We start from the raw sequence: 27,871 nt of genomic DNA, 5'->3' as shown, positions 1-27,871 counted from the left end.
AACTTTATTTTGCCTCATTTCTCTCTTCTCCCTTTGGGTCAAGGAGGCTTTCTCAATCCCATGATGCCAGGTCCCAGCTCATACCAGAATTCCTGTCCCACATTGCCAGGGAGATTTACACCCATGTCCCACATAGGGGAGAGGGCAGTGAGTTCACCTGCAGAGTTGGCTTAGAGAGAGAGGCCACATCTGAGGAACAAAATAGGGTTTTTGGGGGTAACTCTTAGGCATAATTATAAGTAGGCTTAGCTTCTCCTTTGCAGATTAAGTTTCATAGAAGAAAAACCCAAGATTGAGGGCTCAATCATATTAAATTGGTTGTTCCCACTACCTGCAAGAATATCAGTAATTCTCCAGATGAAGAAGTTAATATATCTGCCTTTCTCCCTAGTCACTCAAGGGAACTTTGCAAATACTTTTTTATTCTCTGCCCAAATTACTCTGGGATGTATTGTAGCATCACACTAACCTGTACAAATCAACAAGTTCTCATGCCCTATTCAAGCTTCCATGTAATTATGGTGTTTGCATAAACTGACCATACAAGTTAAATTAGGTAATGTACTACCCAAAAATAAATTTTGCAACAACTAAACATCTCTTCCTTTGGTCTCACACACAAGTTTAAGTTTTAAAATATGGGCCATATCAACCTTTACTTTGTATTCTGATTTACTTTAGTCCTATCCAGATCAGCCTCATTCACATCTCTAACAGAAGTCTGATCGCTTTTTCAACTTTTTTTTTACCAGTTGCTGTATGGGGTAAAGCTGATTTTCACAGCTTCAAAGCTCTAACTCTGAGTCACAGGTGTCACATAAATACCAGAAAGGAAACTGACTTTTGATAGAAACATAAACCACAATCATAGACAAGGAAGAAACATTTTATATAAATCGCATACAAACTATAATCTGCAATAGTATATCGAGTAAATTATACTGATATAGAAATTAATACAGGTATAAGTACATGTCCATGTTGGTATATGGGTAATTACCCAAGACCTGTCCACAGAAAAGGTTTAAAAATAGTGAATGTAATGGCATATAATAAATTATATTTGGTGCTTCATCATCTTGCCTGGCTTAGCCTTAAATTCCCTTTTGAGCAACCATCTCAGTCAGTCCTGTCTTGGAAATAACTGCAACTAAAGTTCTATACCTCCATATCATTTGGATGTTAAAAGCCAGCCTTAGCTTCTCTGAAAGGCCCTTGCCACTTCTGTCCTTTCAGGTTAGATAATTTACTAGCAAGGCACATATTTCCATATAACTTAGATGATAAGAGCTCCCCTCAGCTTCTCCAAAGGACCCTTGCAACCTTTATGTTTCTGCTTTTCACATCCTGTAGTTTAAGACTGCCAATCACCAGTATCCACAGGAGAGCCGTACTTCTCCTCTCTGGGTCACAATAAAGGCAGTAGACAATGACTCATATCTACTCTTTCTCACCTCGTACTCCCTCATTCCACTGACCTTTGTGGGAATCTTGGTTAGGTAAGCCCCAGGCCCCTCCACAGCATTCATTCTTCTCTCCCCTTCCAGGATCTTTGATTTAATAAAGCTGTCTTTTCATGCATTCTTGAGACTGTCCACAATCTGTCTTTGCTTCTCATCACACCCAAAGAACTTTCACATAACATCGCAAACAGTGAGACCCAAAAATAACCTGAGCACACCTAACACCCAGATCTTGGATTCCAAATATCATTTTACACTAAGAAAGAACTAGAGATGCAGGGTTCCTTGGGTAATTCCAGAACTTGGGTAGTGTGGTGGCTTGAGCTTTAGTACCCCAAATTAAAGCATGTTCTTGGTTTTAATCCACATTCCTTTGGGCATGATGAACCACTTTAAGTAGGACCTCTTGAAGATGTTTTTTAAATTAAGCTGTGGCCCAACTGAATGAGGTTGAGTCTTAATATGGATTACAGGAGTTCTTTATTTACAGAAGAAATTCAGAAATAGTAAGAAATCCACAGGAAGAACTTGGAAGTCAGAAGTCAATGGAACCCAGAAGAGAAAAGAGAGGACAATGATATATGATGGGAAAGCCAACACACCCAAGGATTGCTGGCAGGCCAGAACAATACCAATCCAGAAGGAAATAAGCCTTCTTGCATCTGAAACCATGAGCCAATAAATTCCTGTTTTCAGCGACCCCCTTGCATGGTATTCCTCACAGCAGCTGGGAAACTAAGACAGGCAGGAAAAGCACAAGATGAACACAGAGGAAGAGGTTATTTTCACAGTTTACAGTCCCTCCCTACAAAGAGAAAAAGAGTACCTTTACAATGGAGAAGTTTGAACCACACTTCCTCAGAGCGATCCCAAGGAACTTTAAAAACAGGTAGACTGAAATTGTGTAACACCTTCTTGGATACATTGCAGAGTACAGAAACACTTCTCTCATATTCCAGACATATACATATAACCTAAATCTAATCATATAGACAAACTCAAATTGAGGACAATTCTATGAAATAACTGGCCCTAATCTGCAAATTTCAAAGTTGCGAAACTCAAAGAAAGACTGAAGGAAACTAGTTTAGCACACAAATGACAATAAACATGGCTTTAAACAACAGAAACTTATCTTTTCACAGTTGTGGAGGATAGAAGTCTGTAATCAAGGTGTCAGCAGGATTGCACTCGGGATGCTCTGGGCGAGAATCCATTTTCCGGCTCTTCTAGCTTCTGCTGGCTGCTGGCATTCTTTGGTGGTCCTTGGCTTGTGCCACATAACTCCATTCTCTGCCCCAGCCCTCACATCTTCTGTGTACATGTCAAATCTCCCTTTGCCTCTCTTACAAGGATGCTTGTAATTGGATTAAGGGCCTACCTGGCTCATCCAGGGTAATCTCCCCATCTCAAGATCTTAACAATCACTTCTGCAATGACTTTTTTCCTTAAAAGGTAACATTTACAGGTTCCAGGTATTAGAAATATCTTTGGGTGGCCACTTTTCAGTCTATACAGAAACTAAAGAGATTTGTCAAACAGAAGGTGTGATTTGAAACAGGACCCTTCTGCTATGAAGGACATTACTGGAACAATAAGCAAAACTTGAATGGAATCTGGGAACTAGATGGTAGCAATGAATCAATATATATATATTTTATATATGTAGGAGAATGTTTCCAAGAAATACACACTGAAGTTCTCAGGTGATGTGCATTAGCTTTGGAATTGTCTTTCAAATAACTAAAAAGAGTTATTTTATTTTATGTCCAACTTCTTATAAATGCATGATTAACAAAAATAAATAAAATAATAAAGGAGCAGGTAGAGAATAACAAAGGGGAAAGGAGACAGAATTGAGGGAACCATTATTTCCAGAGGAAGAGGTTCAATAGAGAGATTCAACAATATGCCATGGGGCTGTTTAATCCTGAGAGGTCTAAAGTGCGGCGATTATCTGTGCCACATGATAATCTAGGTGTATGCGTCTCATATTCCAATATTACTACTCCCCTGCATTTCCTTTTCCATACCTAAGTGCAATCACTTTGCTAAAGTAATCTTTTTAACTATTCCTCAGGAGTTGTCCTAAGCCTTTCTTTTCTTTTAGTTTTACTCATATAAATACAAATTTCAGGCCATGAATTATTCATTAACATGTCTTCTTGAATTTGAGGCCTAAGCAATAATTATCCTATACTATTAGACTATGAATGGCTAACAGTTTAGATTAGCCATCCCTTCTTAGAAAGTATGCAACCGTTATATACAAATATGAGGTAAAACTGAGAAAAGCATCTTTACAGGAGGTTTCTTTTAGGCAGTATAGGCGTTGTGACTAGAGCTTATAAATCTTCAAGGGTGTATAAAAATGTTTCGAATTCCCATCTATTTTACCTGTTTTTTTTTAAATCTTTTTAATGAAAAAGAGTATCATTACCTACCCCAAATATCTTATATTCTGATAAACAAAATACGTAAACTAACCTTTAATTATTGTGTTCTAATGATAGAAATATCAATTAAACTGGACTAAGGAACTGATAAGTCACCTTAACTTTACTACTTGAAATTAACTTTGAACTTTATATATACTGTAGTCTTTACAACCATGTAGGGTGGGACACAGTGATGCAGAGACTAATGAGGGCTTTAGAGCTTTTTAATCCTACAGAGAATGTCTTTGGGATATAAGGGTATTCACATATATTTTCCATTGATAAAATCATATAGTGAAGTACCTTGTTATATACCACAGAACTTTTAATTTGTCAAATATTTATTGTGTGCCAGTTCTATGTCTAATGCACTGAGGAAGAGATGAGAAGAATCCCACTCAGTTATGGGTTGGATCTTGTTCCCCAAAAAGATATGTTGAAGTCCTAACCCTTATACGATGTGGAAAAGAGAGAGATGCAAAGGAAGAACCCCATGACAATGTGGACAGAGATTGGAGTGATGAGGTCAAGGAACACCAAGGATTGCTGGCAACCACTGGCAGTTGGGAGAGATGAGAAAGAATAAATGACTTCCTCATCTCCACCTCCAACTGATCAATTAAGTAAGGTTTGTTATACACTCCCTGTCATCCAGCTGCTTCTAACACTATTCGAGCCTGGCCACGTTTCTTATTAGGTGAAATAAATTATAGTATCCCAAAGGTCGAGTTAACATCAAGCCATTATTAATCATCCAAAAACATTAACTTTAATAATAATGAGAAAAAAAAATAATCAAGAATTTTTTTTTGAAAGGCACTTTATAAAATCTGAAGGAACATGACAATGAATAGTTAAAACTTTTTCATCCCTCTGTTCCTTTAACTAACCAAATGCTTTGAGGCCCATTTACCAGAGATTCATTTATACAGAGTATTTTTAATATCATCTAAAATAAATGTACATAGGAGGATAATGTCCTTGGGGAAAGGGACTATAAGCCTAACTTCTAGTTGTTTATCCATACCATTACTAGAACAAAAACTTATTAATTTCAGAACGAATTCAGGCATTTTCTGTAACCATTAAAGAAACTTAAACGTCCTTCCATAGGATGCAGGTTAACAGGAAATAAAAAAGGAAAAAAGACTGAATACAAACTATCTTAAGACATCACTCAATCTTTTAATGTATCAATTTATTGCATGTCAGTACAGAAAAATATAAAGTATATTTTAAAAGAAATTTATTGTAAAAAACAAATGTAAATTTTGCTTGCCATGGTTTGCACATAATTTACTGTAACATTTAAATTTGAGTTATAAAAATTTATTAGTTTCAAATAAAATATGGCAAATAACAGAAACATGATTTACACTATGAAGTTGGATTATTTTACTTTATCCTGAATGTACTTGAATATATTGAAAACAACTTGAATTTTCAGTATATGTTGTACTGACAGAAACTTTTATAAATTATGTTATAGACAACACTCATCCCTGTTACATATGTATATATGGCACTTTTTGTAAAAGTGTCTTATACATAGTCCTATTTTTAAATCTATATTTTTAATATACAAAATATAAATGGAGGTATATTTGCGCCATTTGGCAACATGTTAAGTAGAATTAAGATGACTGCATTTATTTCACCATATAAATGGATATATTTCTGAATAGCTAAGATGCTGCTGTGCATATATGGTAATATCAATAAACAGAGTGCTTTTCATTTTCTACCCTATCAATTTAAAAAATAGATGTCTGTGCTCTGTCATTTCCAATTTTACCTGAGTGATATGAAAATACCTAAATTTAAGTGGATAATCCAAAAGCATTTATGACTAATTTTTCCTTTCACAGTTTTTTTTAAATTTACTTTTATAACTGTCGTGAAACATAATAAAGGGAGAGGAGAGATCACAGAAAGATTTCAGTATCAATCATGTCTGAAGTGAAAAAATGACTGCTATGACATCCTTATAAGTTTACCTTACTAACTCCTAACCTCAAGGAATGAGGACTCACTAATATAAACTATACTGACGTTGTCAGAGATTGCAAGATAATTTATATTAAATTGAATATGGCCTTCATTCTTCATTTACATCAAACCTATTCCCACCTCAAACTAAATCTCACAAATATTCCTCATATGACTATGCAAGCATACGAATTCTCAAGAAGTATTATAATATAATTACTGCAATTCCAAAATCGGAACCTGTGTAATTAGCAAATGTCTACAGCTTATCATAAAAAAAAATTTAAGCTGTTCTGTGACAAAAATAGAACGGCATTTTAATGAAGTATCAATTTCACAGTCCAAATAATTGCAAGAACATAAGTACAGTTTCAGGTGTCCCACTGACTCTGTTAGAAATGCTTTATATAAAAATGTTTTGTTTTGCACTGTTTTCTTTTCACTCAAATCATCAGTTTATTATTATATCTAAATTTAACTGTGCTACATTTCCCTTTCTGGTTGTTTTTATCACATTAATTTTCTTTTTGCCTGTCACCAATGATTTTGTAGTATCCTTATCATGTAAACTACTAGTTTTCTTTCAACAATCTCTTTTTAAAGAATGGACTTTGGATTTTATTCCAAATGGATTATTTCTTGCTGTATTTACAATCATTCTGCTTTTTAAAAAATTTATAGTAACAAATTTCATTTATAAACTCCTACACTCTTGCATAAATGAGTCAGAAATTAATAGTAAGGTGGACACACTTCCACGACTCCCAAGACATAGGTCCAAAATTAAGGAAGGGATCATTAGGAATTCACCTTTTCTTAAAATCAGCTGCTTTGGCCATGAAATTAGAAAGATTTTGAATAAAAATGATGTCATGTGCTTCATGAACCCTAAGAATGAGTTTGTTTTCCATCCTCTTTCATCTAACTAAGGGAATAGTCTCAAATACAGAAACTAGTCAAGAAAGACACATAACTCTAGACTCAACCTCCTCTCCTTGCTGCAAAAATAAAGGCTTATTAGTCCTACGAAGAACGTGAAGGGAGAGGATATGCACAAGTATTCTGCCACTTTTAAGTCCTGGCATTAAAAAAAAGAACCAAAAAGAGGGTTTATAAACCTGGAATATTAAAAAAAAAGAGAGAAAAAAAAGTGTAGCATAAAAACAAAACACCGATGAAGAAAAGGCTTTTATACTTCATCAGCAAAATATTTACAACTAACGTGGACAAATTCCTCCAATAGTACAGTAGACTAAATGATCATGGGGAAACATAAGAAGGTAAATTTATAAAGAATGGTACAAGTATAAGGGGTGCCATATAAGCTTACATTGAAATATAGTACATTTTGTTGTATTTTTTTCATTTTAACAAATTACTATTTAAGATAGCTATTCTACATTAACAATAACTTCACAAGATGAAAAGTAGCCTTTAATTGTGGTGAATTTATACATACAAAATACATCTTCCATGATATGCTTTACCAATCTTTTTTGTAAAATAGCAAGACTTTGTATAATTAATTATTTATAGAAAAACATTACTCTTTAGAAATCATACTTGCTATACTTTATTTTTTCTAAACACTGACATGAAGTGAATGAAAAGAATTATTTGGCAAAAAGAATTTCTAGCCCTATTTCCATAGAAAGAGTTTTAAATTAAGGTTAAGATTATTGACTCATTATTTCTCTGCAAGAGCTGCTTGCAGAAAGCCAATAAATTTGGCTAAAATCTTCAAAATATAATGTTGTAAAGCTGACATGACAATTTACAAACCTCAATTATATCTAAATTTGGGGAACTGCTTGAAACAACCTAGCACAATTATACCTCATAGCTTATATATTTATTAAGGTAAATCCTGCAAGTTTTAAGGGGCTAATTTTTTTTAGGTAAGATTTTTCTTACTCTTCTATATATCTAAATGCTAATTCCCACTTACGCCATTTAATTGCTAAATGTGGTAATAAATTCTGCATTAAAATCTCTAGAATTCTTTCATTCCCACATCCCCACATGTAAAAAATAAATAAACTTCTCAAAACAATCTGTCTTTGATGCAGGAGGAATTCTATTTCAAAGTAACTGAAATATTAAAACAAATAACAAATTTTTGTTTTTAAAACTTTCATTCAATAAATTCTATATTGCAATTGTGGGTTAAATATAATTAGGTATTGGACCTTAAAAATCAATGTGAGAAAAAAAAATCGATGTGGGAATTTTTGTAAAATAGTATATACAAGGATGTAATACGATTTACTAATTTAATTCTTAAATAATTTCTAATCTTCATTATGATAGCTAGTAGTGGTTCCACTGTAGAGTTACAAAATTGACATAAGCTAAAATTTTCTTTGCCACCAAAATTACAAATGTTAAAAAGTTCAAATATGCACATCAAAGCTGCAGTAAAATTCTAAATTTCTATTTTTACATGCCATGATCCAGACTGTACCTAACAAAAAACACGGTACGTTTATATTGGAAAATGGGGTCCCATTTATTTGTAAGAAAAAGCTGAATCTCAGCATTTACCAGAGCAAAATTCAATGGCAATCTGCATATAGGCCTCAATTACACTTCTTGCCAAAAAATAAAATAGAATTTACATAAAAATAGAATAACCCAGGTAGCCATATACATTAGTATATGACCAGTGCTATTTACATTAAAAATGTTGCATTGCATACTTCAAGGAATAAAATACCAACATGCATTTCATATTAACTTTTAACGGGAAAAAATGCAGTTACAGAACTAAGTTTGTTTACCATGATTGTCCCAATATTTACTAAAGGAATAATACCCAAAGGCTTCTTGTTTATATATCTTCTTCCATACCTAGTTAGTAATCTAAGGATAACATAGATTATTCCACTTTAGCAACAAGAAACATTTGGATAATCTCTATTATACTGGCATATTAAACTAAAGATATGGATACATAATTCCCTTGAAACATTTGATGAAGATGTATGAAATCATTTCAAGAATTACAGTTTTCAAATGTAAAAAACTATTTGGATCATCATAAAGAAGCATTAAAGTCCTTTCAAAATTTAATGTCACTCTTTAGACAAATACAGACATAACACAATTCTAGGAAGGAACATTCATTATCATTCTGCACAAATTAAAATACAGTGCATTATTCAAAAAAGGAACCATTATATAATTGTCACATTAGATGAAGTTTTTGTCATTTCTTCAGGAGAATGACTCTTTATTACTTCTTTGATGAACTGTTCAAGTGCGGTGAAATAGCCTTGGCACTGCCATGTATCATTATGAGTTCCATCTGGAAAAATCGCTAATCTCTTAGTCCGAGATGGAGAAAGTTCATAAAGTTGTTTCATCATTACCGGTGGAATCAATTGGTCAGAAAGTCCAGAGATGAAGAGAGAAGGCATTCTGCACTGAGAAATTTTTCTGTAGGACAAAAATTTATTTTTGTAGCACCACAAAGGAAGGTAACGCATTGGAAAGAATGAGAATAAAGTGCTGGCCATATGTGGTATGCTCAAAAATGTATTCTCCACCATAATGGCTGAAATCCTATGTGAATTTTCAGAAGCCAAATGAATGGCCACTGCTCCTCCTAAGGAACGGCCAAAAAGAAAAATTTTTGTTTTATCAAGATCAGGTCTAGTCATCACATAGTCTAGTACAGCTTCAGAATCTAAGTAGAGTCCTTCTTCACTTGCTTCTCCTTCACTTTTTCCGTATCCTCGATAATCGACAAGCAAAAGATTAACTTTGAGGTTAACTAGCATAAGCAATGCATTTGGTAACCTGTGACCTATGTTGCCTGCATTCCCATGAAAATAAATTATAGTTGGGGAATAGGGTGAATTGTCTCCAGTGTATCTTATCAAAATAAGATTTAGACACACTCCATCTTTGGTTCTGATGAAAATATTTTCATGTGGAATACCAGTGGGCATGGGGACATAAAGGCGTGAAGATGATGGCTGTTCTGGAAAATAAAGCAATACATCCTGGAATTTATATAGAATACCTGCTATTGATATAAATATTAACAAAAGTAAGATAATACCTCCATACAGATGAAAAGTCACTATTAAAGGTAAAAGTGAAATACGGCAGAGAGCCCAAGACCATGAAGCTAAAGCAATTAGCCACCTTTCAACAAAGTTCCATAGCATCCACGACTTTTCCATTGTAGCTTTTCGTGAACTATTATTCCATAGGTATCCTAAAAACAGAAAGAGAGTCAATCAATAATTCAAATCATATTATTTTAAAAGCTCCATGATATAATAAATGGTAGTAATAAGCAAATCCTTGGAAGCCCACATCCATCCATCCACAAACTAAATTGTTATAATTCCTCATTCTTTCTTCTGTTCTCAACAGTCTCCTTTCTAGTCCATCCCTCCACTGCTGTAGTTATGAAACACAAATATTTACTGAATTATATTCCTTTTATTTTTTAAAAATACTTATTTACTTCCAGGTACTTTCAGTCACATGATTTCATTAATTTTATAGAAAAAATAACTTGATGTATGTTACTTTTTTTTTTCTTTTTTAAACATGACGAAATGGAGGCTCAGGGATATAAAAGGATTGGCCGAGGTGCCAGATCTGCAGGTAACAGAGCTAAGAGGCAAATACACATGATTCTAAAGTTCATGGGGCATCTACTGCTAAGCTATGTATTACTAGAGCCAATGGCTGATTAGGAAGAGACTGAGCTCACTTATCTCCCAGAAAAACAACTAAGGGTCAGAAAGAAACTATCAGCAACAATGGGATCTGGGGTTCTAGAGATTAGGGGAAGTGCTCTACAACATTCAGGAAAGCGTCACAGAAGAGATAGAGAAGCTAGCTGCTGGGAGAAAACGTGAGTAACCCCCCTCAACCCCAGCTCCTGGTACCCATTCCCCACTCTTGGGGCAAAAAACATCTGATTCTCCAGTCTCTGGTGGGTGGGCAGCTCCAGATGAAAAAAAGGCAGTGGAGGGCCACTCTCCCAGGAACAGGACATGGTCTAGCACTGTGCCAGCTTTGGCCAGCATATCTGGACAGCATGGACCACCAGGGCATGCAGTTATGCTATTGTGTGCCTTCTGAGGGCTGGAGAAGATTAGGTTGGCAAAGATCGCCATCTGCTGGCAGGGAAGGAAAGCGCACCTCTGGGAAGATGAAAGGTTTTGGGGTAAAGAGGGACATATTCTGGTGAGACCAGGAAAGTGCACCCTTGGGAATGGAATTAAAGGCTTTTAGACATCTTTACCTGACCTCCCTGAGGTCCTGTGGAGCTGGTGTATACTCCCTTCATGGGTTCCTGGCCCAGGCCTGGATGAGTAATACTGACAAACTAAGTGTTGAAGAAGATCATTACACAAACTCAATCAACAACAGCTTTGACAAGAGAATCTGAACTTCAGAGTAAATTTAGCAAGAAGATAATCAAATGCCCAGACACTGACAAAAAATAATAATAATAATAATAACAGGCCATATTAAGAAACAGGAGATATGGCCCAGTCAAAAGAGCAAATCAGAAAGAGGAGATACAGAATCTGGAACTAATCAAAGATGTTCAATCTCCTAAACAAATTCAGCAAGATGCTAATAAGATAGAGAATGGGAAAAACTGAGAAGGATCTCGGGAAACTGGATGAAAACATGAAGTGCACAAACATTCACGTCATAGAAGTCCCAGAAAGAGAGAAGGGAAAATGGGCAGAAAGGATATTTGAGGACATTAACAGCTGAAAACTTCTCAACTCTTATAAAGGCACTGATATCCAGGTCCAAGAAGTGCAACATATCTACTCTAAGACACATACTAATAAGAATGTCAAATGCCAAAGATAAGAGAGAATTCTGAAAGCAGCAAGTGAAAAGCAGTTCATCACATACAAAGTAAGCCTAATAAGATAAAGTGCCAATTTCTCCTCAGAAACCATGGAAGCAAGAAGCCCATGCTTATACAACCACAATATATTTAAGATACTGAAACAGAAAAACTGCCAACCAAGAATTCTCTATCCAGCAAAACTGTCCTTCAAAAATGAGGGAGAGTTTAAGATACTCACAAATAAGCAGAAAGTGAGAGAGGTCATTTACATGTGATCTACCCTACAAGAAAAAATAAAGGGAGCCCTGCAGGCTGAAAGGAAAGGACAGGAGAAGGAGATTTGGAGAAGAGTGTAGAAATGAAGGGTAATCCTTTTAGTTAACCTTACAGATAAGGGTAAAAAGAGAGAGAAAAAATAAAATATAACATATAAAAAACCAGTGGATAAAATGGCTGAAGCAAATACTGCCTTTACAATAACAACACTGGATGTTAATGGATGAAACCCTCCAATCAAAAGATACAGACTAGTAGAATGGCTAAGAAAATATGAGCCATTTAAATGCTGTTTATAAGAGACTCACCATACTCAAGGATTAAAAAAGAGTGAAAGTGAAGTATGGAAAGATATTCCACATATACAGTATCCAAAAAAAGCTGGGGTAGCAATATTAATATCAGACAAATAGACTTTAAATGCAAAGCTGTTATAAAACACAAAGAAGGACATTATATATTAATGAAAGGGGCAACCCAACAAGAAGAAATAACAATCATAAATACTTATGCACCTAATCAAGGTGCCCCCCAAATACATGAGGCAAGCACTGGTAAAACTGAAAGGAGTAATAAGATATCTCTACAATAACAGTGGGAGACTTCAACACACTCTTGTCTTCAACAGACAAAACATCTAAACAGAGAATCAATAAGGAAATACAGATAAATGAAATAGACCTAGCAGACACATACAGAACACTGCACCCCAAGACAAGCTTTGCAAGTACTTGTGGAACACTCTACAGGATAAACCACAAAATGGGTCCCAAAACAGTTCTTAACAAATTTTAAAAGATAGAAATTATAAGAAGCACTTTCTCTGATCATAATAGAATGAAGCTGGAAGTCAACAACAGACAGAGAAAAATAAAATGCATGAATTTATGGAGGTTAAACAACATACTCTTAAAGAAGAAGTTGCAAGAAAAATCAGTATCTTGAGATGAATAAAAATGAGAACATGACATATCAAAACTTATGGGCTGCAGTGAAGGCTGTGTTGAGGGGGAAATTTATAGCCCTAAATGCCTGAATTAAAAAGCAAAAAAGAACTAAACCAAAGGTCTACCTATACACTTAGAGGAACTAGAAAAAGAACAGCAAACTAATCCTCAAGCAAACAGAAAGAAAGAAATATTAGAGCAGAAATAAATGAAAGTGAGAACAAGACATAACAGAGTCAACAAAACTAAAATGTGTTTCTTTGAGACTAAGAGACAAGCCTTTAGCTAGACTGATAAAGAAAAAAAGAGAAGATGCAAACTGACGAGCCTTTAACTAGACTGATTAAGAAAAAAATAGAAAAGATGCAAGTAAACAAAATCAGAAATGAGAGGGGTAGCATTTATTTTTGACCCCACAGAAATAAAAAGGATCCTAAGAGGATACTATGAACAACTGTACAGCAACTAACCAGATAACTTAGATAAAAATGGATAATTTTCTAGAAACACACAAACATCCCAACCTGACTCAAGAAGAAACAGAAGATTTCAACAAACCAATGAAAAGGAAAGAGATTGAAACCGTCATCAAAAACTGCCCAGCAAAGAAAAGCCTAGGACCAGACGGCTTCACAGGTAAATTCTACCAATCATTCCAAAAATATCAATCTTGCTCAAACTCTTCCAGAAAACTGAATCCATTCTATGAAGCCAATATCACCCTAGTACCAAAACCAAATAAAGACACTACAAGAAAGATAAATTACAGACCAACCTCTCTAAAGAATATAAATGCAAAAATTCTCAACAAAAGACTTGCAAATCAATCCATTTTCACATCAAGTGGGTTTCACGCAGGTTTGCAAGGGTGGTTAGACACAAGAAATTCAATATAACATACCACATTAACAAATCAAAGGAAAACCTGATGGGTTGTATAGGATGTGAATTTATCCCAATAAAACTGCTTTAAAAAAATAAATCACAATTTTCCTAAATAAAAAAAGTTAACAGATTCTAACCTATCAAGAGGAATCCTATATAACTTGTCCATTTTCCTTTTCATATTATAGAAAAAGTTTAAACTATGGTAAGAAGGAGTAAAAATATGTCCCCCTGTATCTGAAAGCTTTCATATCTAAACTTAATTAATTTACTAAAAAACATTAGATTTTAATGTATTTTTTTTTATTTTTCAGAGAAAGTTTAAGGATTTGCCTTTCATATCTGATTAAAAAGAAATTTCAGACTGTTAGTATCATGGAATATTCAACACCTTCTATATAAAAATCTTTTTGGAAGTTTCACACCATGGGGTCAATACAGATTGTTATGATACACTGATAAGGCAATAAATACTTGAAAGGATAAATGTGAAAGAGACAGACAGAAATTTTATAAGGGAACAAGGGACAAATAAAACAAAATGATTTACTGGAGAAAATTTCTTTTTAATTACTAAAAAAATGTAACTGATATAAAGAAGAAAAGAAAAGATCAAAAACCAATTTTCCTTGTTGTTTAATTTTTAAAAATGAATCATACCTAAAAAGTTTATGCATGTCTTAAAAAGCTGAGATGTTACAAGTTATGTTATGTTACAAGATGTTATGTGGTATTCAACTACTTCAAGTTTTTTTGAAAGCTAAATTTAAATTCTTCTACTCATAAAAAATACTACCATAAATAAAAGTTATTCTTATTCATAGTAAAGATTTAGTAAATAACTGTTAATGACTGATTTTAAAAATGTCACTGTATCAACGCTAAAATAAATTTTAGTATTTATGAAGAAAGATTTAAACACTGGAAGACATTTATAAAATCAAATTAAACTAGACTGGTCATGAAGACCATGAATTGGATGAACATTTATGTTTTCATTATCATAGGGACATATCAACTGACTTTATATTTAAATTCTTTTTCAAAATGACTCTCACTGAACATAAACCAACAGCAAAACATTATTATTATTATTATTTTGGTTTCGCAGAAATCTACACTGTTACTCAGTTTTAGTATGTATTATTAGAGTTAGTACTGCAGGTAATCTAAAAAAAACATGTAAGGTAAAACAAAAATACTACTTTAAACCCTTGAATACTGTAAGGTGTTAAGCCTGCCTAAAAAGTAGGCTAACATAAGTTATTCTTCTCTATTATACTGGCCAATTCTGAAGTCAATAATCAATGACTTTTATAATCTCAACTTCTTAAATTAGATGGAGTTAATTTATATCCACTTGTGGTAGATAAATCTCAACAACACACTGATCACTTAAACTTCTCATCTAATATTAAAATTTTGAAATTTTAACTACAGTTGTTATCTGAATTATTTTGGTTTGTGGCCTTAAATTATACTGGGAAACTCTGAAAAGACACTGGCATTAACTTTATTTATCAAATGTGACAATTAGGATTACCTAGGTTTGGGTTATCTAGAAATACATGTATTCTACAACCAGAGAGGCATAATATTTGGCAAAGAAGACTCCATTTAGATTCTTTTTAGGGAAAAACTATCAACATTTTACTGTTTTTGTTAGTCATTCCATCATTTATGACAAATAGGGGCTTCAAGTAAATTAATATCAATATCAAAATAACCACACAACAACAACAAAAAATTTAGACATTTGATGATCTTATATGCTTTGCCTACATCTCTATTTAGAGTGAGGGAAAGCATATAACCAAGTATTAACTGACTCAACCTTAAAATGAAATAAAGTTCTTAAAAAGAATTATAATAACAGCAGGTACGATATAAAGTTGCTAATACATGATGGATAAGGAGTATTGTGAAATTCACACCTGATATTCACATCCATACAGAGCAAATCTATATAGATAAAATTTTCAAACATTATAACTTTGAAAAGCTATCTTTTTTTTGTTTTAGGAGACTGTTAAATTTCTAATTTCAGCACTTAATACTGAATTTAAATCTGTAAGGCCAGCACCTTATGATTTTCTTTTTCATTGTTGTATTCCTAGTGGCTAGTACAGGATTTGCATATACTCAAGACAATTGTTTTATGAATGAATACCCAGTAATAGTGTCTGAATAACTAGATTTCTAGGATTCTAAGAAAATACAAGTGTATTTGTATATTCAGGACTTAATATCAGATAATTTACTGATGTAAATTTACTGAGTCAATTACTGTTTAGGAATAATATCCCACGCAGTTTTCCACAAAACATTCCTGACATCACCATAACTAAATTACTCTGTGATAAACAAATGAAATCTTGCAATTGACTTTTACACTGTAGAAGTCAGAATAAAATCTAATTCATTTCAAAGGACATCAAATGGAAGTCAATTTTAAGAATAGGTTATGAAAACTACTCTGGGATGTGCATGCATATGCATGTTCTTTCTAATAAGGTCTGGCATATTGGTGGTTTAGAATGAAATCTCAGTTTGAAGACTGCCTTATGTTTACTTAACCCAATTTTCCAATTATCTCTGTTCTCTAGTCTCTATCACACCTCCACTGCAAAGATACTCTTAACGGGGCCAGACAAATGAACGTACTAATAGAAAAGATCCTTTATTTACTAAATTTGTTAAAACTATAAACAAAGCACAATTACTATGGATCATTTGCTGAGATTTAAAAACAACCTCATAATAGACCCAAATATTATGATAGTCAATGCAAATGAACCCTGCCTCAAATAAGGTTAACTGCACAAATCCTATAGCCAGCATTAGGCATTTTCCATTTATTTCCCTAATAAAATCCTCTGTGTAAAGGGTTAACAAAACCCCTTCTTCTCCCTGGAAAAATGACCTCTGGCTAACCTTCTGGCACTATTTCCCTGGAACCTGATAAAGGCGGTCTATCAGCTATATTTATAAGAAACACTGTGGTGAAAATGACCCCTATTGGTGAACTAATCTGGATTTAGAAGAGGATCAGCAAAGCTATACATGCTTAGTACAGAGTAAAAATAGAAGCTTCTATTTATAAGCTGTGATTTCTAACTAGTATGTTCTGGAAGCTCTGGCCATAAAATAAAAAAAAACTGTTTCTGGTGGAGAATGAAGTCTCTAAACTAGAAGGCTCCTGCTTCCACCTGTATGTCATATTTCTATTACTCCTGAGCAATCACTTGGGGAACAATACACCTGATGCTGACATGCCGTGTTTTCTATCCCATGTGTGCCACTTTGAAGCTATCATGTACCCCAAAAAAGTCATGTCTTTTAATCCTTATTCAACATTGCCGGGTGGGAGCTTTCTAATTATTTCCAGAGATGTGACCCACCCAACTGTGGGTGGGTAGTAACTTCTGATTAGATGGTTTCCATAGAGATGTGTCTCTACTCATTCAAGATGGGGTTGCTTATAGGGGAGTCCTTTAAGAGGGAACCATTTTGGAAAAAGTTTTAGAGCCACCAGAGCTCACACAGCCAGAGACCACTGGAGATGAAGAAAGAAAATGTCCCCGGGAAAGTCGCTGAAGATTCCTGGAGAGAAAGCTAGCAGATGTCACCATGTGCCTTACCAACTGAGAGAGAAGCCCTGAACATCATTAGCCTTCTTGAACCAAGCTGTCTTTCCCCGGATGCCTTAATTTGGACATTTTTATAGACTTGCCTTAATTTGAACATTTTAACAGCCTTAGAACTGTAAACTTGCAACTTAATAAATTCCCCTTTTAAAAGCCATTCCATTTCCGGTATATTGCATTACAGCAGCTTACGGTAGTGCAGAAACTTTGGATTGGATTGTTTCCACAGAGATGTGATACACCTAATTGCAGCTGTGGCTTCTGATTAATGGAGATCTGAGTCCACCCATTCCAAGCAGGTCCTCATTAGTCTATGGGGATCCTTTAAAAGAGGAAACATTTTGGAGAGCCAGAATGACAGAAGCCTCAGAGGTGACAGAGAGAGCAGATGTAGACACTTGGAGAACAGTTGCTTCAGAAAACAGACACAGATGTTTGGAGATGCTCAGAGCCCATCGGACATCATCAAGAGATGTCAAGCCAGCCAGAACCTTGAGAGGGCCATGGGAAGCCAAGAGATGAAAGCCAACCACAGAGAACAAAGTGAGGAATCCCCACAAGAACAGAGGCTGAAAGCAATGGCACCCAGGAGCAAGGGACCAGCAGATGGCAGCCAAGCAACTTCCCAGCTGACTGAGGTGTTCCTGACCCACTGCTCTTTCTTGAGTGAAGGTAACCTCTTATTGGTGCCTTAATTTGGATATTTTCACTTCCTTGGAACTGTAAACTTGTAACATATTAAATTCTCCTTTTTAAAGGCCATTCCTGTTCTGTAATATCACATTTCGTCAGTTTACAAACTAAGATACCATGTCTTCCAAAAAAGCTGAGACAGGCTAGCATCAGATATAATGTATTGGGTCTTGAGGATAAATGTCCAGCTGAATTCAAGAGCACTGGCTGGCAGGCAGAATAAGCAAGACAATTATTTGTGAAAGTATGCCCTAGAATACTTTTGAAATGTCATTAGCAGAGATGGAGTGTCAGGCTCTGCATGCTGAAATGAGTTTGCTGGTAAGATCAAAGCATCATAAAGAAGCAAACGAAATGATGAGTACAAAAGTTGCAAACACCAATCAGCTTCCGACACTAACTACAAATACTGCAGCAACTCTATCCTATTTCATGCAGACTAACTACTGAAGTCAGGCCAGACTCCACAGATTAATGGCAATCCTCCTCAAGGTTCAGGCAGTAGTCACAAATTTGGGGGTCAAGGGTATCTGCAATTCTGACTGGCTACAAATTCAGGGGTTTTACCACTCCCATGGGTTTGGTAAATTGCTAGGACTCAAAAAACTCTCTGAAAGTGTTCTATTTAAGATTATATAGTTTTAGTAAAAGTAGAGACTTACAGGGCAAAGTCTGGGAGGGTCTCAAATGCAAGCTTCTGTGTACTTTCCACCTTGCTGGCAGAGTCAACATATCTTATCAAGAATGGAAGCTCAGCTTGGGCTTTGTGTATCCTAAGTTTTTATGGGTTTCATTACACAGGCATGACTGATGGAGTCAAATGTGGTTGAACTCCCCTTTTCTCCCATAGGTCAGGAAGACTGGGTTGACACGATATGGCTCAAAGTCCCAACCCCTTTAATTAAATTATTGGTTTCTGAGGTACGGCCAGTCCCCCATCCTAAGACTAGGGGTGTGGCTGGCCCCATCCTGTCATCTAATTAATTAGTGTATGAACTATCCAGGTGTGGACCTGGGGTCATCATGAATAACAAAAAAGACTCCAATCATAGGGAAATCTAAGGATGTAGAGGTTACCTCCCCAGTACTTGGGGGAAAATACCAACCAAGTTTTTTATTATGCTACAGTGAGTATAATAAACTCCAACATGAAATCAACTTTATACTAATTAGAAGAGGTGTTGATGGGAAAGAACATTAGACATGCAGGGCACAGAAACTTAGTCAACCAGTAACCTCACAACTTCCATGCTTCTTCTATATTAGTATTATGCATTTTTAACCTTATAACCACATCTTTAAAAAAATAAACCCTTGACTTACATTTCTCAATTCTACCTCTGCCATGTTATCCCACTGGCTCTCATCAGCATGTCAAACTTCTCTAAAACTTGTCAATTTTTAGCATTTACCACCCACCCCTGTACATTTTCAACAACTTACTATTTAAGAATCTTTGATAATCCGGCCCTCATAAGGAGCTATCTTAAAAAGCAAACTCAGTTAACAATAAATCCAATGGATTTTTTCTCAATCCACCCTACGATACCCCTCCTTCTCAGTGGGGATAAAACCATTGACTCCTCCCCTCCAGTTTTCAGTGTTTTTCTTGCTCTCTGACCTATCACCTAAATCTAAGTGTTTTCTAAGATCTGTCTTTAGGTTAACACATTCTTTGCCTTGGCAATTTATTTCTCATGGCTTCAACTATCATCTTTGTATGGTAATGTTCCCAATCTGTATGTGTACTCTTCATCTCCAATCTCAATCTGTCTATTTCACCAGTACTCAATGATTCCTTATATCTCAAACTCACCCAAAACTAAACGCATCCTCCTGCCCACCTACCTTACTTAATGCTTTAAGCTAATTAAATTTAAAAAAGAATTATGTAAAATAAACACAATTTTTAAAAACATGTTTTATTCTGGGACTCAATATATAATAAAATGTACACTATAAAATTTAATTATGTTACAGCATCAAAAATAGACTTCCTATTATAACATGTTTAAGTTTTGCACCTGAATGAAAGATTAATCTTGGAAATATTTTTGTGTTATCTTTCTAAATAAAGTACTTAGGGGTTTCATATTGTTATGAGCAAGTATATTTCTAGAAATCCATTGAAAGCATTACTAACCTTTATTATAAAACACAAATTAGATACAATTATGGTTAAGTTTCTTCTTTAAAGAATGGTTTTAAATTATTAATGAAATCTTGATATACTATATAGGAACACTTCTGATCATTCGCATGCAACTTACAGATTTGGTGATGATCATCTTGAGATAAACTATGGTCCTCATTAACTTGCTTTTTTTTTTTTCTTCACTTTCAGTGTTCCTTACGCTTCCTGTCCTTAACTATTTGTCCATTATCAGTATGCAATAACCAATTTAATACTAAGAATAACAACTGAAAACCGTAAGCTATCAAGACCACTGTTTTTGCTAGAAGTATTAGCTGAGTGATGTCAACTCAATGAGTTATGGGCATGTTCATCTGATCTCCATTAACCATTTCATATACTCACTCATATATGTCTTTGGAAGATCTTTTTCCCCATTTTTAAGGGAAAAATATTTAAATAAGTATTTTATAAAGTGATGTTAAAAAAAGAAATCAATATTGATATTGTGACAGCCTTTAAGATGAGTTTCTAGAATACTACTCCCAAATTCCTGGGGGGCTTCCAAACCTAGCTTGGACTAATGAAACAATGCCACAGCGGGTTTCCTAACCTCTTTTCCAAAAGATATGGTAATCAAAAAATTAAAAAAATAAAATAAAAATAAGGTAATCAAATTCCAATGCATCTCACCATACTTTTTAGAGATTAAAAACAATGTGCAAATAAGTACTGACAACTGTTATGTGAATCATAGTGCTTAGGCACTGTAGGCAATATAAAAAAATGATAAATACACAGTCCTTGTTCTCAAGCAGCTCATGATCTACTCAGTAGCAGACATGGACATATGAAATTGCACAAATCTAACATAAGTTCATTTAACTGAAGAGGAAACAAAAGCAAAGAATGATTATTAATTGTCCTTAAACACAGCAAGAGAAAAAACCTTAACTCTATGTTATTCACAACATAATTTTAGTAATCTCTGGATTTCAACATGCTTATTATTTACAGAAACCAAACGGAAACTTGTGCGAACTTTTTAAAAACAGGACAAAGCACAATTCCAGTCATGGAGTTATTTACTTTCCATCAAACTGCCATTTATGCTGTTTATTTTTATTCATTTAGCACAATTAGTCACAGGAACTACATGTATTCAGGACTAATCTAAATAAACACTTGGCAAGGATACTGAAGAGGAAATTAGAACTGTTGAACTGGATGAATTTTAAGGTCCCTATTAAACCTGAGATTGTTCGACGCTAAGTGGTTCTCAAAATGTGGCCTCAGACTTCTGGGGATTTTTCAAAACATCTGCAAAATTAATACTGTCGTCTTAATAATACTAAGACATTATCCAAAAGCATAATACATAATACATAAAATTGTGCCTTGAGGAAGAATCAAGGTAGTGTGACATCAAACCATAGGAGTTATATTCTTTTGTCACCTTGAACATACAGTTTCATTTAATATCCTTGAAGCAACAAAAATCTGTAATTTAATCTCAAATATTAAGTACCAACATTTTAAATACTTTGTGTAACAAAAGGGGTAGTACATTTAAAGCACACCTGCAGTGCACTGAAATACATCTGAGTTGTGAGCTCAACTAGCCACTTTTTTCAGGTGACACTATTTTTCCTTAAGAGACCAACTGACAAACTGGTTATTCAGATTTAGGTGTTTGGAAGACATTTTTTGGAAGATAAATTAAATGACCTTTCCAGATAGCTTCTCAATTCATGAGACTTTCCGATAACATCATAAGGGTAGTGATATTAGGTAATATAATTTCTGATAAACCAGGATGTGCCAACATTTGAAGAATCTGCATAATTCAGTAAAACCTATTATTTTCCAAACGACAAATGAACAATATCACAAAATCAGTGATGAGTAAAAGATTCACTGAAACTAAAATATAAGCCAATGGATTTCAATGTAACAGAGATGAAATGTTTTTGATATTGGTTTCAGATTCCACAATATAACTAACCTTTAAGAAACTATCACCTGTCAAGTGGTATAGTAGTATCAAAAAATATCTACAATTTTCTGAAAAGAACAAAATACTTCTCCTTTTCCAGGTACAAAATTTGGGAGCCCCGATTTTCTCCAAATACTTCATGGAAAACAAAGTATCATAAGAGATTGAATTCAGTAGCAGATTTGATAGAAATGTGTCCCTTTCTATTAAGCAGACATTAAAGATATTTACAAAAAACATAAACTACCATAGCTATTAATTTCTTGCAAATATGGATATTTCACATAAAAATGTCATGTGTTAATATGCAATGGAGCCACTGTTGCCATTTAAAAATGAATTATTAAACACATATTCAAACATTTCCAAGCTATAACTTCTAATGCAATAAATATCTATAGATACAATCCACATACGCAAAAACTCTTTGGGGTGCCCAATGATTTTTTAAAGTATAAATGGGTTTTGAGAACCACCATCCTATACTGTCTAAACATGTAATGTTATTGCTTTTCTTCCCTGAAACTGGCCTATTTCTAAATATAAGAATCATACACTACAACTACTTAAATCCTTTGTGTATTATAATATATACAGGTTACTAGATCTTTATTATGTAGTAGAAGAAAAATACTTTAAATAAAAATATCTAACATTCTTCAGGTTGCTGGAGATCATAAATATAAGACAGATGGCAAGGCTTAGAAAGGTGACAGTTCAACTTGGGCTAGGGCTCTGTATTTCCCACAAAATGAGGGTTGAATCTGTAGCTGCTGAGTGAGTCCAATTTATCCACGTGGTGCTCCTTTACACATTTTCAAGCCACTAGAGTTAACTGAGGTGTGTAGAATATTTTAATCAAATCATACATTTTCGGCCTCTTTACCAGACCACTTATCAAGGTAACACACTTTTAAAGAGTATAGAGTTAAAAGTTATAGAAGCTATAGAAGATGATTGGCTAACCAACATACATTTAAAAAGACAAAAAAGACATAGTTTTAGGAGTCCGTAATTATGGGGAGGGAAAGGAAAAGCTGGAGAAAAAATTCATATGGAACTATCATAATGAGTTTCTATGAACTGTGCAACTTTTTTCTTTGCTTTGTTAATAGAACTTAAGGTTTATTCTCTCAAAAAAGGAATGAAAATGATGGCAAGCAGTATATAAATATTAATTCAAATTCTAGAATATAACCACTCTCAACACTTTCCCCTACCAAAGAATATTAAAAGCTCTCTCACTGAAGTTGGCGATCACTCAAGTCGGTTCTTTACTTAGTAATATTTTATCCCAAAGAAATTTTTTTTTAAAGAATAACAACTTCATATCAAGCATTGAAATAAACCATGGGAGTAGATAAATTTATTAATGTCCACAACTAGCATGGCAAATCAAACAAAGCTATCATTCCTTCACTTATACACAAAATTATACTTCAATGATGGTGAAAATTGCCCTATAACATAATTAAATGTCTAATTGTTCCAATTAATTTTAATTGAAAAAGTTTACATGGATTGCACAGTGTATATTGATTTATATCAGTAAATAGTCAATAGTAAAAGGTCTTTGAAAATTACTAAAGATGCTTTTACCTACACATGAATTAAATATGAACGAAGCAACACAGTTTGGCTACAGGCTAAATAGCCTAAATACAATTTTAAAACAAACATACTAAGTCATAAATGGACTATTTTTTAAAGGTCCTTAAAGTATATTTTACGCTGATAATTTTAGGAACAGCCTGTTTAAAAGTAAACACTGCTTATAATTAAAAAGCATACTTACTAGAACATATACTAGAACAACGTGTGGTTCTAGTAAATACTGTGAAAAGTGGAAAGCAAATTCATGTGCTATTGATAATATCTATATCATAAGAAAATAATTAGTATCCCTTGGTACTCATTAATTACTCTGGGAGAAGTCATAGCTTCCAAACATTTCTCTTCCAAATCATATTTCAAGTAGCATAGAATTCACATTCAGCATTCTTGCATCACTATCTCTCTTTTTCTGCTAAATGTTGGGAAGTTAAGAAACCATGCCAGCTGCACAGCTGAAATGGAAACACAAATAGCTTCTATCAATGTGCTGAAGACACCACAGAATGAATTGTCAATTTCCCTAATGGCTACCCACATGTCATCAATAAAGAAAAAGTGTGTATTAATAGTCCTCTGGGATAGATGAACAATAACTGCCTACAGAGATGGTGGATAGTGAATGAGTAGTACAGAGGATTTTAAACTAGTATTTAAAACTGTTTGAGCAAATACTTAAAATAGATTATACTATGCAGCGACACAGCATTTTTGTACTTTCTCCCTCACTTGAAATATTATAAACTTGGCAAATATAGTTAATTCTGAGAGAACAAAGATGACAGGTTATTATTATTATGTAGGCCAATAGCAATTTGTTTCAAAAATATATAAATGTGAGAAAGAAAATAGAAAAAAAATGGATTCACAAGGCTAAAAAAATGTAAATAACGATGTTAGAATTAAGACTCTCAAATCAGGAAGTTTCCAAATTATGAAGGGCAAAGGTTCAAAAACCTTGTAAACTAGATGGATGGAACTTATTTTGTCATAAAATCAATGTTACAGAAGTAGTTAGATTCCCAGGCTAATTTATAAATTCACACAGTTCATATCCTGGATATACTTCACCTTTGTAAGGGATTCGAGGAGAATGTACTGGTGTAGGACTAAGAACTATGTGAAAAGTTCATAGAAAATTTAATAATGTATTATCAAGTCTGTCATTTGAAGAAAAATCAAGCTTATTTAGAAAAATCAGACCTTCTAGGTCCACTCTAGTCAAAAAAACCTTTGACTTTCCTGAGGTGAATAAACAAGAATTAGAAAGATTTTACAATCTGAGAGTAATAATTGAGTTCTAAATTAATGAAAACAGAAATAGATTCCCCTGAGGTAAATGACAAGAGGGAGCCTCATTGAAAAATGTTAAGTTCAATACTTTCCTGTACTGATCACTAAGTCACAGGGTTGGTCCAGGACAACATGGTCAGTTCATGGTTCAGACAGCATAAAGATAAGAGGTGTGCCTGAGAAGAGAGGCAGTGTCCCAACTGTATTCTGTGGAGACAGTATTTTCTGGCTTGGTACGTTTGTTTATAGTCAGGTAGCTTTTGCCAACTCATTTTGCTTTTCGAACTATGTATTTCCTCAGATGTAAAACAGGTCGAAAAATATTAACTGGAAAAACTACTGAGATCAAATGTAACATAGAGCCCAATGTACTCTGTACATGTCCTAATAATAGTAAATATAGCTACTTTTAGAGCAGAATAACTAAGTACAACTATAAAGGTCTACTGGACTTGGATTAAATAATGTATATAATTCAATGGACTCTATTGTATTTGCACAGGGGAAGTTATAAAGTAAATGCCTTATTTTTTTAGTGAAAACCCAACTCTTGAGTTGGATTTAAGTAGCTCCTCTAGGAAGTCTTCCTTGGACTCCAACTGCCAGTCATTCTGTATTCTGTACTTGGCACAAACTTCTCTGGTGGCACTTAATATATTTTAGTGCAATTTATTTGCTTACACATCTGCCTCTCCTACCTACCTGTCTCTCCCAAATATGAGTTCCTTGGTACCAGTGACTACATTTATTAAATTCTATATTTTCAATCTGCAGAAATGCCTGGCACAAATTAATAATTACTAAGTTGAGCAATTTAGGTTTTGGGTAGGGTAATTATGACATAACACTAGATTAAATAGACAATCCCAAATTCTTAGTTAGTAACAAAACTTAATATTTCAGTAAAAGATATGTGATTTATTTAAACCTGAACGAAAATAAGTATTACATCCATGCCAAAAGAAACTAGAAGACGACTAATGAAACTAAACATCAAAATTTAAAACCAATATACTCTTGTATCTTTCTACTCAGTTATCATTACGCAGCAAAGGTGAAAATACTTGTCAAAATAAAGAACTTATTTTTGGTTATGACACATTAGGCAATAATGCCAGTAAATTACTAAAATGGATTTTGACAAATTGTGCAGGAATATTGACTTCAATTGTATGGGTTGCTCTCTTTTGTCACTGCTAAAAAACCCCAAAATTCCTACTATGATGTTCGCAGGTCTAAACCTGTTACATGAACAGATCAGGACTACTCCATTCCTGAAACCTAGTAGCTAGGATTTTGTACTTTACTTTTCATCTGTGTGGGAGGATGGGGGGAGGAGGGATGATTTCTAAGTACTGAGTTGCACACGTTACTGTAAAGGCAAGTGATATGTAAACCTAAAATAAGGACGTGGTTCCATTTACAAGACACCAGATGAGCCACTGGAAATAAACACACCTTAGTTTCCAAAACGGGTATTTTCTGCTTACGAGGTTACGGAATGAACACTTTCTGGGGGTGACAGACCGGCGGCTGCTGCCCTGAAAAGACACGGAACATCGGGAACCAGGATTTTCGTTACAGAGTCCTACGGGATGAGCCCAAAGCCCGGAGACATCTGGCTCCTTACCACACCTGAAAAGTGGAAGCGTGTGTTTACTACTTTTATTTAGGGTTCCGGGGGCTCCCTCATCCCCGCCTTTCTGAGGGGGTTTCGCCGCTCATCAAGGCGAGAGGCAGGCAGCCGGCAGCGATCGCCCTCAGCTGAGCACCCGAGAGGACGCCGGAGGCTCCCACGGCGACCCTCCTCTGAAGAGCCGACCTCGGCCGGCCGGTTGGCTCAGGAGCTGGCCTCGCAGCTCCCGGCTTCCCCAGGGATCCCACTTACTTAGACTTGCTCGCAGGCTGCGCACTCGGCCACGAGCAGTGAAGCGGATACCGCGAAGCAGCTTCCACCCGCGCCTCTTCCGTAGCTCTTCATCCTCCTCCTTCTGCCCAGGGACCGCCACCGTCTCCAAGGTCTACTCCGAACCTCCTGCGGCGCCGCTCTCAGCTCTTCCACTTCCGGCCTACGCTGGGGTGTCTCCCACAAATGCCCCCGCCCGGTCCCACACAACCTGTTCTCCGTCTTCCCTCCCAGTCTGGGAAACCAGCTCGCCCTCTCAGGCGTGCGCAGAAACCGCAGTTACGGGGCGTCCCGAACCCAGGCGCGACGGTGGCTCGGATGGAAAAGATACCTCGGCGCCAACAACTGCGCGATTCGGGGCGGGTGTGCTGCGAGAGTCTCTCCGCGCTGTCGGTTGCGGCTGCATCCTTCAGAGGCAGCAGTCCGGCGAGTCCTCGCCGTGGAGGTGCTTGCTACTCCTTGGCTCGCTGCTCTTGGTCTCACGCACTCCTTGGAGAGAACTTAAGGAGTGGAGGAGAAGGCTGGCCTGGGGTACGGCCCACTTCCCAGTCGGTGACCTTGGAAAGGCCACTCGGTCTTTGCCACGCAGTCTTTACGGAAGAAATTGTGTCTGCCTGATAGGGATTTTAGGGGGATCAGAACAAGTTACAGTATTTAAAGCACTTCCATAACTATTGTTATCTTCTAACCCAATCCTTTCCAACTTCTATCAGGGAGGATCATCAGGGGCAGAAGTAGGTTTCGTGGGACCTGA

General features: G+C 35.3%; 2 protein-coding genes across 5 annotated transcripts in view; one reads left to right on the top strand and one right to left on the bottom strand.

Moving 5' to 3' along the window:
- ABHD13 (abhydrolase domain containing 13) lies at nt 1-27,427 on the bottom strand. Of its 3 annotated transcripts, none has more exons than XM_077158655.1 (3): nt 27,100-27,427; nt 26,670-26,846; nt 1-10,115 (listed from the first exon to the last, which is right to left on the bottom strand). In XM_077158655.1, exon 3 carries the CDS (start codon nt 10,078-10,080, stop codon nt 9,067-9,069), a length of 1,014 nt encoding a protein of 337 aa, XP_077014770.1. In that variant the 5' UTR covers nt 10,081-10,115; nt 26,670-26,846; nt 27,100-27,427; the 3' UTR covers nt 1-9,066. The 3 variants fall into 3 exon arrangements, with proteins under 3 accessions (XP_077014770.1, XP_077014768.1, XP_077014769.1); XM_077158653.1 differs by having other exon boundaries at nt 26,670-26,752; XM_077158654.1 differs by lacking the exon at nt 26,670-26,846.
- Nucleotides 27,399-27,871, top strand: part of LIG4 (DNA ligase 4) — a 220,253-nt gene continuing 219,780 nt past the window's right edge. Inside the window, exon 1 of one of the 2 annotated variants that reach the window (XM_077158652.1) lies at nt 27,399-27,562. The gene's annotated coding sequence lies outside the window, so the exon portion shown is untranslated. Of the gene's footprint in view, nt 27,649-27,871 lie in introns of both variants that reach the window. The other variant, XM_077158651.1, reaches the window with a different exon arrangement.

Source organism: Tamandua tetradactyla, chromosome 4 (assembly GCF_023851605.1).
Source record: "Tamandua tetradactyla isolate mTamTet1 chromosome 4, mTamTet1.pri, whole genome shotgun sequence".
NCBI classification, from domain to species: Eukaryota; Metazoa; Chordata; class Mammalia; order Pilosa; family Myrmecophagidae; genus Tamandua; species Tamandua tetradactyla.
This window is presented reverse-complemented; position numbering and strand designations above follow the sequence as displayed.